Source organism: Musa acuminata, chromosome BXJ2-8 (assembly GCF_036884655.1).
Source record: "Musa acuminata AAA Group cultivar baxijiao chromosome BXJ2-8, Cavendish_Baxijiao_AAA, whole genome shotgun sequence".
In the NCBI taxonomy this organism is placed as follows: domain Eukaryota; kingdom Viridiplantae; phylum Streptophyta; class Magnoliopsida; order Zingiberales; family Musaceae; genus Musa; species Musa acuminata.
This window is the reverse complement of record NC_088345.1, coordinates 51,759,952-51,775,254: the sequence shown is the minus strand read 5'-3', so window position 1 is coordinate 51,775,254 and position 15,303 is coordinate 51,759,952. Positions and strand designations below refer to the sequence as shown.

The 15,303-nt window shown below is 33.3% G+C and overlaps 1 protein-coding gene across 2 annotated transcripts; it reads left to right on the top strand.

Annotated features, from left to right (window-relative positions):
- The first annotated feature begins 6,759 nt into the window (after positions 1 to 6,759).
- On the top strand, positions 6,760 to 14,784 carry LOC135620168 (alpha/beta hydrolase domain-containing protein WAV2-like). 2 transcript variants are annotated; one of them, XM_065122879.1, is made up of 8 exons: positions 6,760 to 7,154; positions 9,018 to 9,053; positions 9,148 to 9,226; positions 9,339 to 9,393; positions 9,493 to 9,609; positions 10,329 to 10,493; positions 13,681 to 13,930; positions 14,494 to 14,784. In XM_065122879.1, the coding sequence occupies exons 1-8, from the start codon at positions 6,917 to 6,919 to the stop codon at positions 14,553 to 14,555; spliced, it is 1,002 nt and encodes a 333-aa protein (XP_064978951.1). In that variant the 5' UTR covers positions 6,760 to 6,916; the 3' UTR covers positions 14,556 to 14,784. The 2 variants fall into 2 exon arrangements, with proteins under 2 accessions (XP_064978951.1, XP_064978952.1); XM_065122880.1 differs by having other exon boundaries at positions 6,761 to 7,154; positions 14,376 to 14,784.
- The last annotated feature ends 519 nt before the right edge of the window (positions 14,785 to 15,303 follow it).

Genomic DNA, 15,303 nt, shown 5'->3' with positions numbered 1-15,303 from the left:
TCTATAATTAGATTAAGCTTGGGATTGAAATGTAACCATTGAAGTCAATTAATTTAAACATGTAGGACAGCTTATAGGGATGAGTATTTGAATGCACCATCAAATGCATCAACTACAAAGTAGGAAGTATTAATATGGTCTGTTGGAAAGGTTACTGTGCTTGTCCTCTCCTTCTCTTCTCTCGATGGACACTTGCGATTCCCAACAACTCCTCAAGGTTCCAAGACTTAATTGCCCTACTTATTTCTACCACTCTTAATGTGGTAGAGATTCGGTTAGCCTTTCACCTCTCGCAGCAACCCCATGGAGTCAAGACCTAGGCTTGTCAAGGCAAGATCCAGAAAGATAACTTCACTCAACCATTGATGGATCTTTGAGAAATGTTCCGCTTCACCTTTGTAGGGCCTTCTCACACATGGAGGTGGTGATTGTAGTATACCATTTTCCAGAATGTTTAGGGCTTGCATGTCCACTTAGAAAAGATATGTAGGACCACTAAGTGGCATTGACATGCACAAATAATTGCATAACAAAGTAGGCTTGTTCCAAGCACAGTTATTGGAAGACAATCTCTCTCTCTCTCTCTCTCTCTCTAGCATTCATTTCAGAAGTAATTAGATGAGGCAAATGGAGAAAGTACAGGGTAACACATAAACCTAGGAAACACAGAGATCGGAGAACAGATGCAGCAGAGCTGAACAAATGGATGAAGGGTGCAACCTATACAGAGGAGCTAAGACAGGCTGTTTGAGGACCGTCCTAGTTATGCTTTACAAAGGCTCAGCTCTGTATCTCCATAACCATGAATGCCCACAAAGGAGACTCGAGGAAAGAAAGATCCATAGGATATAGCCTAGACTGCTGCCAAGCTTCAGGAATCTTTTCTGCTGGACATGTTTCTCAAAGCAATCGTCTGAAAAGAGTAAAAGTTCCAATAACTTTAAACTTGTCCTCCTACTTTTTCTTTTATTTTCATTTCCAGTTCATATTGAACTTGGAGTTTTTCTTGGGTGTCAATTTATCAGTAAGTTTTTATAGCTAAGGATATTTCTAAGAAATGACAGCAAGTACTTAATTTGAGTATGAGAAATCATGTAGAAGCTTATATCATTCATGATCTTAGAAGTAGTATAAGTTTCACTCAACCCAGAGTGAGATTGAGGTTGCTGTATCATTCCCTATTGAACTTAAAAGTGGTATACATGAGAGAGATCTTAACTTACAGAATGCAATATGTTGTGGATAATGGTGATCACCTAGAAAAGCATCATTCCTCTCTGCCGCCAGTTGACTTTCAGGAAACAATGCATTTATTTTTTCCTCACATGGTTGCTTTCTTTTCCTTTGTTTTTTTTGAAGGGTCAACTGATAAGACTCATATGTTTGTCATTTAGTTCGACATGTTGCAATAATTACAAAGGATTATTGTAAACATAAAATTCATTAAAAAAAATTAATATAAAAAATTAAAATTAAATAATAATAGATTTGATATACAATGCATCCATTTCAATATTATCTAAAAAAAATTTATTAAATCTTTATTTGATCTATAATAATAGATTAAATATATGATGTCATTCAAAAACTTTTTAATTGATTAGCAAGTATATTATCGTTAGATCCGAAGATTATAACAATATCGATCTATAAAGAGAACTATACTTGCCGACTACTATAAACGATGAACTAGGGACTAAGAGGAAATAAAAGAAGACTCACAATGATTGGTTATTTTATCCCTAAGAGATCCTATCATTTTATAAGTGAGCGCAAAGAGTCTATAATAAATAATTATGAGAGTCTCTCCCATCAAGATTATCTCATAATGAATTCTATTATAATTAGACTTCCTTTATATTAGTTAATAACCGTACTCAAAATCCAATTATGTCTATAATATATGTTACCTAATTAGATAAAGTTATATAATTTAACATTTTTCATAAAAGAAATTCAAAATCAAAACAAATAAGACAAAGGTTATTTAAAAATAATTTTACTTAATTATATTCTAGAACTTTTAAAAAATATTTTACACATGCATATAAATTTTATATAACAAGTCAATAAATTAAACAAACATAATATTATATTAAGTCTAACTACCAATGTGGCTTATGACGGTTATATATCATTAATGTCATATTTTCTTCTACGTATCATAATTTATTAGTCCTTCTTAATGTAGTCCAAAATGATCCCTAAAATTTATTTTATCAAAATAATCCTATTATACACATTAAACCATAATATGTATGTACATATTACATAAATAAATAAATAATTTTAATTACATAAATATGATATTAATTATAATATTTACTCAAACATGTATCATTATATCTTTTATGGGTTGCTCACAAACTCAATCATAAGAATATGTTTATTTAAATACTTTAGGTTATGAGTCCTAAGCGAATGAATCAACAATTAATACAATAAAATTTAAGTTTTCAGTTAATATCAATCATTTCTAAATTTTTTTTCTCTAACCATTAAGTACTTCGTACTATAATACATAGAACTATTAGAGTAATTGATATTCTTAGATTAAAAAACTATTACGATATGTCACAAAATATCTTTAGGGACTAAGATAAAATTTCACAGTATCAAAGTATATTATAAAATCAACTTTTATTATTTATAATATAATAATATATTAATTTAATATATATATATATATATATTTAAATTATCTATTTAACTAATAAATATAAAATATAAAGTGGACTTTTTATTATCAAAGCAATTTATAGAAATAAACTGTGTTTGAAAATATCACTATTTCAAATTGACCTAATTTTACATATAATATTTCGTTCTAATTTTAGATATAAATACTGATCAATAATATTTTCTTAAATATGAAGGAAGCAATGGTATAAAAAAAATTATATACTATCATATAAAATATTATTTATGGTCATAAATATTTTTTTTTAAATTTACATAATAAAATTTATATTTTTTATTTTCTTTACGAGTTATTTAGGTTAATCCATATGAATCTATATCCTCGTTTAGAAAATTTATTTTTATATCTATATGATATAACTTAAAACCATAATGAGTCAATAATATTTTGATGATTATTCATGAATACATTTAAAAAACTAAAAAAAATATCTTGTTATGATTGATACATTCTTTATGAGTAAAATCTTTAAGCAAAGTTTGATTTTTATATTATTTAATATTACCTTTTGAGTAATGTTTATGTAATAGACTCTTTTATTATTATTGGATAATTCGTTGAGTTCTTAAACATTATTCTAGTCCATTAATTTCAACTATTCTTTTATTACATCGTATTATTTTTTAGAATTGTTACTTTTCTTAACTTATGAAAACAATGAGGGATTATTTTTTATTCCTATATCATAATTTAATTCATATAGATATATCACATAATCAACAAAAATTGTAGGATTTCTTTGTTTTTGAGACATTCTCAAAAACTATCGATTGTGATTATTTTATAAGTTCATTAACACAAATATCAGTATTATGTAGAAGTTCACCGTTGTTGTTTTGTGATTCACCTTTATTAAATCATTTATTAAATCGAGAAATAATAATCTCTTGAATATAAAATATAGAGGAGTATCAACCTATATATCCTTAATGTCAAGATTAAAATTTAAGATTTTCACTTATACTAATTCATTATTTTTTTAGAAAATTGTATCATTTTAAAAATTTCTAAATAAATAATAAAATATGTAAAAGTAATCCTTGAATCCAAATTATTTTCAAGTGAATTGCTAACTCTAATCTCTTCGATATAATTATAAATATGTAAATGTCTTATGTTAGATTTTTTTATGAGTTTATAATTTAAAAAAGTTGATAGAATTGATGAACCTGTTCAAAAAATATTTATATAGTGATCCCTAGAGCTTTTTTTATATTAGTATAAAAAAATAACTTATCATGCTTTTAACCATATCCATAAGAGTACGATTTGTCTTTAAACAATCTCATTCTATTATAACACATATAGTACAACATATTGAGCACAAATATCTTATTTTTCTAATAATCTAACAAAAGAACCAAAATTATGATCAGGTTTATTGTAACTACCATAATTTTATAATTGAGAATATAAGTAAATAATAATAATTTTTTAAGGTAAAACTATAATTTTTCTTAGGATATATACTAAAACAATTTTATTTCTAAAGGGCATAAATGAATATTTGATTTTAAGGATATATATCAGAATTTTATTTATTTTTAAGGGGTAAAATTATCGTTTTTAAAAACCTAATTCTTACTTCCATTTCTGTGATTGCTGTGCGAGGCATGCAGTTGTCACTCTAGGCGGTGACTATTCTTATACAATTGATCGACGACCCCTCCGATCATCGTGAAGTGTTATGCTGTCGTGCCCATACGTCACTTGACTATCGGGGCGAGGGTTGTTAGGAGCATGGTTGTGCCCACGTTTTTGTTTGGACAACCGTTGACTTTCGATGTCCAATTGACACTGCCCGTAGCTTACAAATGCCACAACGACATTGCTAAAGCCGCCATAGGCAACAAAGCTATTGTAGTCGTCGCATACGATGATACTATTGCAACCGCTTGCGACTAAGGTAGGTTAACCACCATAAGGCTGTCACACCCCGCGATGCTTCCACTATGTATGCAATCATTGCTCTTGACTAGTTTGATGACCACCAAAGGTCGTTGCCCTCAGTTATACTATCGTCGATAACATATTATCGATAGTGGTCTATCAATAAAATATTGAAAACCTCATATCGCTCGTAAGTAGATGATAGAATGAACTAGATAGAAAATAAATTGACAATACAAACAAATCGTTCGAGCATCGTAAATCAAAATCGGATAATATCTTTTCACAAGCGAGGGTGCTAAGAAATAAATCTAAGTATAAAATATTTTTATGATATAAAGTATTTGATTTCAAAATATAGTTGTGATACCAATTGGAAACTAAAAGCTATTATATGTTATTGTTATATGAAAAACTTTAATATAGAAAACTAAAATCAAATAATAATAGATTAAATATATGATATATATTTTAATGTCATTTAGAATGTCTTTATATGATCTGCAAGCACATCATCGTCGGATCCAAAAATTATAGCGATATCGATCTGCAATGAGAACTATATTCATCTTTTTTACTTTTTTGCGATGTATTAAGGACTAAGGAAATAAGAGAAGATCCGTAATATTTCAATAATGGGTTATTTTGTTCTTAGGAGGTTCTGTCCTTTAATAAGCAAATAGAAGATTTATAATAAGTAATAAGGAGAGTCCCTTCCATTAAGATAATCTACATTAGATAGAACTATGTAATTTAACAATAGTAAGAAGTGATATCAAGCTTGACTTCATGTGTTCCATTAAGATAATCTACATTAGATAGAACTATGTAATTTAACAATAGTAAGAAATGATATCAAGCTTGACTTCATGTGTTCTTAACTGTAAGAAAGCTTTTTGTACGGTTGATGAAGTTGATGAATCTCAGATTGGTTGTCGGAATGTTGTCACATCATAAACTGGCAAATGACTGAGATCTGAATTAGCAGAAGGGAGATGGTCACTCTTCTTCATGCATGTGGCAGTCCATCTGTCACAGCAAGTTGAGAAGAAGCTTAACAGTTCAAAGTCCAAAGAATTAGAGAGAGAGAGTAATGGCAATCAGTTCTATTCACAGATACAATTACACCTTAAAAAAGTGGCTCCACTTGCAATGTCTTTATCTCAAAACACTCAGTGGGAGACAATTGAAATCCAAGTTCTATTCACAGAAAACATGTACACACACCTACCTTGTGAAAGTAGAACTCACTACCAACTATCATTCTTTGCCACTTTCTCATCAAAATTAATTGCTGTCACAATTAGACGTTCAAGCAGCTTCCTTCAGATGATCCAACTTACAAATGAAAATATGTTACTATGATTGATGATCTTCTACTTGCAACGATTAATCTCCTCAAACATGTGATTCCAAGTTGTATTGCTTCATGAGTTTTAAGTTTAAATCAAGATCAACGCTGAGTTTTCTAAGGCTTGCAATCCCAACTTACAGACTATCTGACAAGTGAAGAACAGAAGGAAAGAATAGTTTAAGACCAGAATTTTCTAGGAAGATTAGGAGGAGATAAAGAAATTAACACGAAGGCATAGCAAGACGTCTTAAGAGCAGATATTTTTGTTGAATAGTATGCAGCAACAACAGAACCTTTCCTCAGAAATATTTGGATCAGCCCCGTGGGAATTAAGAGCCCACACTATTAAGCCTCTGAAGAAGAAGAAGAAGAAGAAGCAGAAGGAGAACAAACTATGAGAGAGCGGATAGTATATATATATATATATATATACTGAGTCACCTCCTTGTGTGATTCACCTGTCTCGGCCAAAGCAGGAGACAGATTTATTCGTCCAAGCCAAGCAAGCCTGATCATCAAACTGCGGTAGCTCAGCTGTTTCATTAAGCCAGTCCATCTTGGACCGCCCAAGTCTTCCGCCAAACAGGCTCCGGCTTTCCTGGTTCACATCCCATAGGGACCCACTCAGACAAAGAATAAAAATTTATTAACTATTGGGCCCCACAGTTCATGTCCATTTGCACGAGATTGGAGAGAGGTAAACCCTGTTCCCTGCGTTGGAAAAGACAGGTGTTCTTCAGATGAAGAAGGAAACAGTTTTATTTTCTTTGATTGACGTGGCGTAAGGAGAGAGGTCAAAAGAGTGGCCGCGTGTACTTGCGACGTGAGCAGCTCACCAGAGCCGGTGCCTCCGCACGTGCGACATCCTTGTTCCCTAGCGCTCTCGCCAAAGCCGGAGCCCTTCGTACCCGGAGGCGGGAGCAGTCTTGGGTTGCCGACCACCCGGTCGACGGAGATCTCCGGCGGCGGCGATGGTATCGTTCCTGAAGGCTCTGGTGTACGGGGCGGGGGGCTTGGTTGTGGTGGGGATGGTGGCGCTGGTGACGTTCCAGGAGCGGCTGGTGTACGTCCCCGTACTCCCCGGGCTCGCCCGTGCCTACCCCATCACCCCAGCCCGCCTCCGCCTCGACTATGAGGACGTCTTTCTCCGGGCCGCGGACGGCGTCCGCCTCCACGCCTGGTTCGTCAAGCACTCCCCCCCGAAACCAGGTGGACTCTGCGACCTACTTAATCTTTCTGGGGTTCTTCTTCACGATCTTTTTCTCTTCTTTTGTGGGACTTCGGCGGATCCCCTTTGGAATTGCACGATTCCTCTTGGATAATTGTAGATGATTGTGAATTTTGTGTTTTTTTTTTCCTTCGAGGAAACGAAAAAGATTAGGGTTTTGTGAGGTTTCGGGGACAGATCTAGAGCAACGTTTAAGGCTACTCGGACGTGCTTTCTTGGTTTCTTTTGCTCCTTGTGATAAGCAACTTTCGCTTTGTGTTTTATCTTAATCAGGAAGAGAGTTTTCCCTCCCTCACGTTCTTGGTCATTTTTTGCGTTAGTTCCGAGTTCTACCAGTTAGGATCAGGGTACTCAAAGTGCTGTTCTTGGGACTTAGCCTATATTTTATTGAATGCTGATGCTTTTTTATCATTTGTCATCTTATGTCTGAGTCTGGTGACAAATTGTTGCTCTTTTTCTCTCCTTGCAGTGTCAAATTTTGTTGTTGAGGAGGTCATGAAACTTCTCACATTCAATTTCCATATTAGTTTTTGGTACTTGTTTGAATTGTGTTCTGTCAGTTCGACAATCTTGAGATGCAATGGATAATTTTCACATTTTTGCTACAAATATGTAAATTATCATCGCAATAGTTAAGTGTTTTTTTTAACCTTTTTTGGGGTGCCAGTTGAGTTGTTTCTCTGGTGTTAAAACAGTTAATGTGGTAAATTAGGAAAGATTCAACTGGAGTGGCACACATACAATTGTGTGTTTTAGTAGATGAACGTAATAGTGATTGCAACCACAACAATTCTTTAGGTATAGATTCAAAAGAAAAAATGGATGAAAACAAATGAGATTTATATTGAGCCTTGTGCATGAGCATTTGATTGTAGAATTTTTACTTGTGATTGTAAAAGAATGGCCTAATATGCATTTAGAAGAGAGGAAATATGAAAAATTAACTAAATAGATCTCAATTAGAGAAATACAGATTTAGAAAGATTAATGCTGTATACAGTCTGACATCCTACATCATGGTCTAGGAACTTGGTGCAAGGTTTGAAGTTTTTATCTGAACCTGTACTGATTTCTAGCTAGATTGTTACATACCAGCGTACCAATACATCAACATATTGGTTGTCATGGACCAAACAGATAGAGGGAGAGACCATTTTGACCAGCGTACATCAGTGTACCAGTACATAGTACATCAGCATATTGATTGATACATACCAATACCAATAATGCCTATATCTAACTTAGACCATTTTAGATTTAAGGGTTCATTCTTGTATAGTATTTTCTTTTCTCTAATGTAAAAATTATCTCAGTTGTTTAGTTCTCTAGCTGATAGCTTAGGAGGCCCTTTCTCTTCTTTGAATTATTGAAACACTTGTTAGAGACTTTCAACCAAGAAAAGCCTCATCTAGGAAGGCTGGCTAGTTATTTCTTGTGGAATATTGAAACTTGAATTTCATGGATTATCTCCCTTAGTGCTAACTTTAGACATAAGGGCAATTTCCGTGGGTGGAAGATATTCTCATGTACGATTTTGGGATTTTCTGGATGAAATTAATGACCAGGATGAATGTTGGCTCAAAGTGAAGCAAATTATATGGAAGTTCTACAAAATTATTATTGAAGCTACCATATAAAGATACTCTAGGATTGTAGTCTAACCTTCTTCAAAAGTTCACATTAGTAGGACATAATTCAATCCTCATCCTAAAAACATTTATCATGTATAAATTTATAACAGTTACTGAACATAGATAATAACTGTTTCATTTTTGAAAATAGTGTATTTTTTGCATTTCAATCACTTTCTCCCTGTTTGTAAGCATTGTATCATTGTTTTGCAGGTCCAACAGTACTTTTCTTCCAAGAAAATGCTGGCAGTATCCTGAAAAGTGTTCGTCTCTAATAAACTGTCTTCTAATTCAATTAATGTTGTATTTTGTATTTATTAGAAGCCTTAAACCAAGTTGCTAGATATTGCTCACCGGCTTGAATTTGTCCGGATAATGATGCAGAGACTGCAGTGCAATGTATTCATGCTTTCATATAGAGGGTATTTTTTGTGCCACAAGATTGTCTGGTTTCTTGTTAGTTGCTATCTGATATTTGGCAATTAATCACTTCTTACATGTAATCATTGGAAAAATGCATGCATGATAATGCAGGTACGGGGAAAGTGATGGTCACCCATCACAGCATGGCATCATAATGGATGCTCAGGTTTGTTAATGTGATGCTTAGGATTGTTAATTTGTGTTTGTGTGTTTTCTGTGTTATTGGATTTCTAATCATGACTACCAAGTTTTATTTCTTAATTAGGCAGCATTAGATCATCTAACACAGAGAAAAGATATTGACACATCAAGAATAGTTGTCTTTGGGAGATCTTTAGGAGGTGCAGTTGGTGCAATGCTTGCAAGAAATAATTCTGATAAGGTATTTATTCAAAACCAGCTGTATGTTTCTGTATGGTCGAGTTGTTGTTGCTTTTTGATATTGCAGGTGTGATGTTGAACTGCAGTAGCAAATCAATATCATGATTCTTCGTGTATGATTGTTTGACAATTACCTTTAGATTTGGTACATCACTACTTTTTTTATTCTTTTATCAATGGCTTGTTTGCTTTCTGTTTGCTTAAGTTTGAGGTGTATATAAGCACCTTATTTGGCAATAAGTCTCCTAGGATGTACTGGGAACTTCTCATGTATCAAGTGATTTAGAGCTTGGCAACTTGGCACTCATCAATTCTGGTTTTCATTTTATTTTTATTAAAAAAACAGTGGATATGCAAGACCAACCATTAGTAATCACTGATAATTGTGTTGTTGTTAACTGGAACATTAAAGGATCTGCAATTTCTCCTTCCATTTGAGGAAAAAATTATTGTTGTTAATTAGTCTTCCTGTAGGATTTGACTAGGTTGCTGGCTTGTCATTTTTGGGTCTTGATTGTTGTAAAGCTCAGAAGTGGTTCTACACTAAATTCAGGTCTTAAGTCTTAATGCTACACTAGGATGCATTTTTTAGCTCTTCCTCATCTTCATATTGGTCTGTAAATTATTCTGATTGAACTTGTTTGTCTTTGCAAAATATCTGCTGTTGGATTATAATATTTAGTAAGTTCTTGAATCTTAATTGTATCATTCTAATTCCAGGTTTCTGCTCTCATATTGGAGAATACTTTCACTTCCATCTTGGACATGGCCGCGATTATGTTTCCTTTCCTCAAATGGTTCATTGGTGGCAGTGGATCGAAAAGTCCAAAGGTTCTCAATTGTATTGTACGCTCACCATGGAGCACAATAGATATCATTGACAAGGTGAGTCTCCATATTCATGGAAAAATTTTCTGAGTTAGCTTATGGGTTATGACTGTCACCTTCATTAAAAGTGTCTATAATTTATTGATATTGCAGAATAGTTGATATCTCATATTGACTTGAATCGATTGCCTTCCCTTTTTATATGAAAAGTAAATTGCCTGGTTGTTATTTTATTAACTTTATGTTTGAGTTATTTTAAGTTCAAGACTAGTCAAATTATTTGACTCATATATGACCTTTTTGCTAACATCATGACCTATGGTCTAACAAAAGATTCATTCTGCAACCATCTGGCATCAGAATGAATTTGTGGCAGGAGTCTGCATAAAATAGCAAGAAATTTTTTTATAGTTGCAGGGTGTTTGCTTTTTGTGATTTGTCTTGTTGGGTCATAATATATTTGTTTTTTCTTAAAATTGTTTTCACCATCCAGTCAGAACAAAACCTTCCAAGCTCTTTTGAAGACTTAAGTCAAATATGTCTGCAGTTACCTTTAAATACATCTATATGTACCTTTTACTTATATTTGATTTCAGATTTATCATTGAACGAGAATAATAAGCGAGCAAAGTTCTGATTTTGGCAACAGGAAAAAAGTTAATATGAAAGAGTTATATATATGTATATATATGTACATATATGTATATATATATGTACATATATATGTACATATACATATATGTGCATATATATGTACATATACATATATGTACATATACACATACATATACATATGTACATATACACACACATATACATATACACATACATATATATATATATATATATATATATATATATATATATATATATATATAATCAAAAGAAAATACTTTAGAAGGGAAACCAACAAATTTTTATTGATGATTGGGTATATGCACCACATTATATTCTTATACAGAATCAAGCTTTCCATTAAACAATGCTGTGTGTTAAGGACTATAATCTAGGAGATATGTTGTGAATTAATTGTGTTTCATCTGATGAATAATTGTAAATCCATCACTCAATTGGAATAATTTTTCAATATACCTCTTTAGTGACAATTTGATAGTCATGATATCATATGGTAATATATTGTGAGATATGAACATATGAACTTTTACAGTCATGATATCATAAGGTTTAGAAATGCAATATATTGTGAGATATGAACATATGAACTTTTTTAGTCATGATATCGTAAGGTTTAGAAACATAACATAATGTGAGATATGAACTTACGAAGTGAACTTTGCCAAAGAGTTCATCTCTTTTCATTATACTTTTTTTCATCTCAGCATGATTTTGCATGTTAGTAATTTTTTATGGAGTGCATGATAGGCCCAGCACTGGGCAAAGGAAAAGATGATACAACTCTGAAATGTCTTATGGTTTGCATTTCAGATGGTCATGCCAATATGGCCTATTTCACTTTTAGAGTTAGTTACTCATCTGTAGATGATTATAAAGATTTTCTGATTCTCTGTAATAATAGGTTACTTTTTTTGTTTCACGTAGAATTTGGCTCTCAGCACTTGTAGCAAAGTGAGCATTAATTGGTTATACACTTACCTTAGCTTGGATATGTCTCAGACAACGAATTTGGATTTTGGACAAATTTTTTACATCGACAATAAAATAAAAATCTACTGGAGGAATACTAAAAAAACAGAATTGATTTTTTCTCACTCAATAAAACCTAACCCTAGACTTAAACAGATTCAACTGACAAAATACACGACTCACCATAGATGACCATGAGTTATCCTACATCACAGGACCAATATTCGATTAGGTGATTAGAATTAGAGCAGGTTAGTCGAATCAGATAGTCAAATTAAGATTAGGCTGGACCGCCCAGCATCAACTGGAATTAGCTCAAGATTAGCCAGATGTATCCTAGCCTACACCAATGAGTTTAAGCCATTCTCAACTGATCTAGACGAACCCTTGTGCTGTGATCACTCTATCCCAAAAATTAGGGGATCTGGGCCCGGCTTGGAAGTGGATTGTTGAAGGCAATTGATTGATTTAGGGAAAGGATCAGAGATAGAAAAACCCTGTTTCATTCGAGCGAAATGCAATGTTTTCTTTGTCTTTCGTGGTTGAATGTTGATTAGCAATGTTTTGTATGCATCATTTAGATTTCTTGGAAAATGACTTTTTAAAGTCCACACATACTTCATTCCATGATTAAGCCCTAGACCTTGTATAACTTGGATCACTAATTGTCTCAATGTAATCATTAATTGAAAAACATAATCTCTATGAGATGTAAATATAAATTACTATTTAAACATACCGTGATTCTAACAAAAATTTGGTAACCTAATATTGTCAATTAAATCTTAGTATGATCTCATGGATGCTACTAATCTCTCTTAATCTTCAAGAAAGCTGGAAAATCAGTAATGAATTGATTGAGAGTTCAAGATTTAGTCTATACAATAATTACTAAATCTTAGAAGCATGGTTCATAAAACTGTGTAACTTGGTTTGGGGTCGTTTTTACTGGTCCGAGTCATGGCCAGTACATGGACTGGGCAGTTTCTCCTGGTCCAGTACGAAATTGGGTCTGCCAACTAGTGTACTTTTCATACCGAGTGGTCCCATTAAAATTTGATTGGTATAAATGTTGGTGTATTAGGGGTGAACTTATCATCTAGTACATGTCCCTGGGGCACAGCTGTCTCTCTCTTCTTTTTTTCTCCTTTCTTTCTCTTGCATGTTCCCTCTCTATCTCTCTCAATCGTCTCTTGTGTGATCTCTCTTCTGTACTCACCAAGTCGTTGTGGTTGCCTTCTCTTCCTTGTGTCACCATCACCTTCTCCTTTATCTCATTGCGTCATTGCCACCACCTCCTTCTGGGGTGCATGGCTTACCCATCAGTAGAAAATAAGGAGAAAAATTATGAAACTCAATTTAGAAGCCGAAATTACAAACCTGGTAACTATGATCAGAATTCAGGACTTACATCTCTCAGATCAAAACAGAAACTTCCACTACCTGAACCATTCATCTGAACTGGCAATCTGATGATCATATGTGATGATTCCAGAGCCCTTTACTCTCCAGGAAAAGTTTGTCCATCTAATTATAATTCGGATAAATTTAAAATGTGCTTTTCCATTGTCTATCTAGGTGCTTGCTTTATTGGGTAGCTTTTGCTGAAGTTCTTTGCACTTGTGTTTTTCTCATGCAGATTGAACAACCTATTCTATTCCTGTCCGGCTTGCAAGATGAGTTGGTTCCCCCTTCACACATGCAGATGCTGTATGCTAAAGCTATAGAAAATAACAGGGACTGCAGATTTGTGGATTTTCCAAACGGCACACATATGGATACATGGTTCAACGGTGGTGAACGATACTGGAGAACAATCCAGTTGTTCCTGGATCAGTATATTCCGGAGATTAAGGAGTGCAACTTGAACTGTGAAGTTGATGATAAGGGTAATCCATCTGATTAGATTTTATTTCCATAGCTATGAAATGCCACTTTGCTCCTAATTCTCTGCATTCATCTGGAGTTGAGTCAGCTGACAACTTTGAAGTTTTTAAGTATCGTGTGGATAGTACTTCACTTCAGTGGATATCATGTGTGTGTGTGATGGTTGATTCATAGTGAGGCATGGGTTTAACTTTTGCTGTGAATATATATTAAATTAATGATCTGACAACTATACTGGAAGCTCTGTTGCTATCTTTAGTGCCTATGTAATAAGCAGTAAAGGCGAATGGTAGGTAAAGTGTTTAGTGTGTATTATTCCATACACACAATAACTTAATGGCAATAGTGATGGTTCTGTATATTTTTGTTTTGGTAGCACTAGATTGTCTTAAAAGTTGTTCTATACTCTTTTTATCATTCGTGACATATCATTCCATGTTCTTGTAGATGATGCAGCAGGATGATCGATTGATTACATTCTGTAACAAAAAGAGCATGCAAATAATGTCTCAGATGCTCCAGCAATTATCTTTTAATGGGACCCTCAATCTGTCTCTTTATGCAGTTCATCAAGGGGATTTAGCTAGTTTTTTGTGCACTGCTGCCCAGAAGATGCCGAAGTTGTGACTCCAAATGATCCTCTCCTGCATAAATACTGACACTTTTGTTTATATGAAATAAGGTTGAAATGTTGATTTCCGCTGAGGCGAACATCATACTCTGTATTTTTGAACTCAAATCACTAGATAGTCCAAAGATTTGCTCAATTGTTCTTGTCTTTCTTATTAATGTATTTTTGGACTCAAACATACAGATTATCTAATCGGAAGAAGAAGATTGTTTGCTGTTGCTTCTATGTCTTGTCGTATGATTTCTTTATTCTCCGGTCACTTTTTTCCCGTGCTTGTTGCGTATACATAAATCGCTATCTCTAGGACTTTCTAGTGAAGTAAACAAGATTTGTTTTGTTCATAATTCTTGAGGGATTACCTTACGAACTGGGAAAGTGGAAGAGGTCAAAATGTCGACTGTTGGTTATAGCCTTGATTAGGCAAGGTTTCATTGTCATTTAATTGCCATACTTGTTGCTTAAAGAGTTAGGATTTGATTCACAGAGCAAGAGTTATTGAATAGCTGCTTATAATTTGTTAGATCTGGTTTTTTTTTCTTTTTTTTTCTCCCTCTTTAATATAATATTATATGTTCGTCTTAAAATTCTCATTTATTTTTAAATTTAATATAAACAATGGATGATAAATATAATCATAAAAAATTAAAAAAATTATATCAACTAATTTATATATGTTACCATAAGATATAATTAACATATTAAGTTAACTATCCTATTGCTGTATAATTAATTCATTGCTTCCAG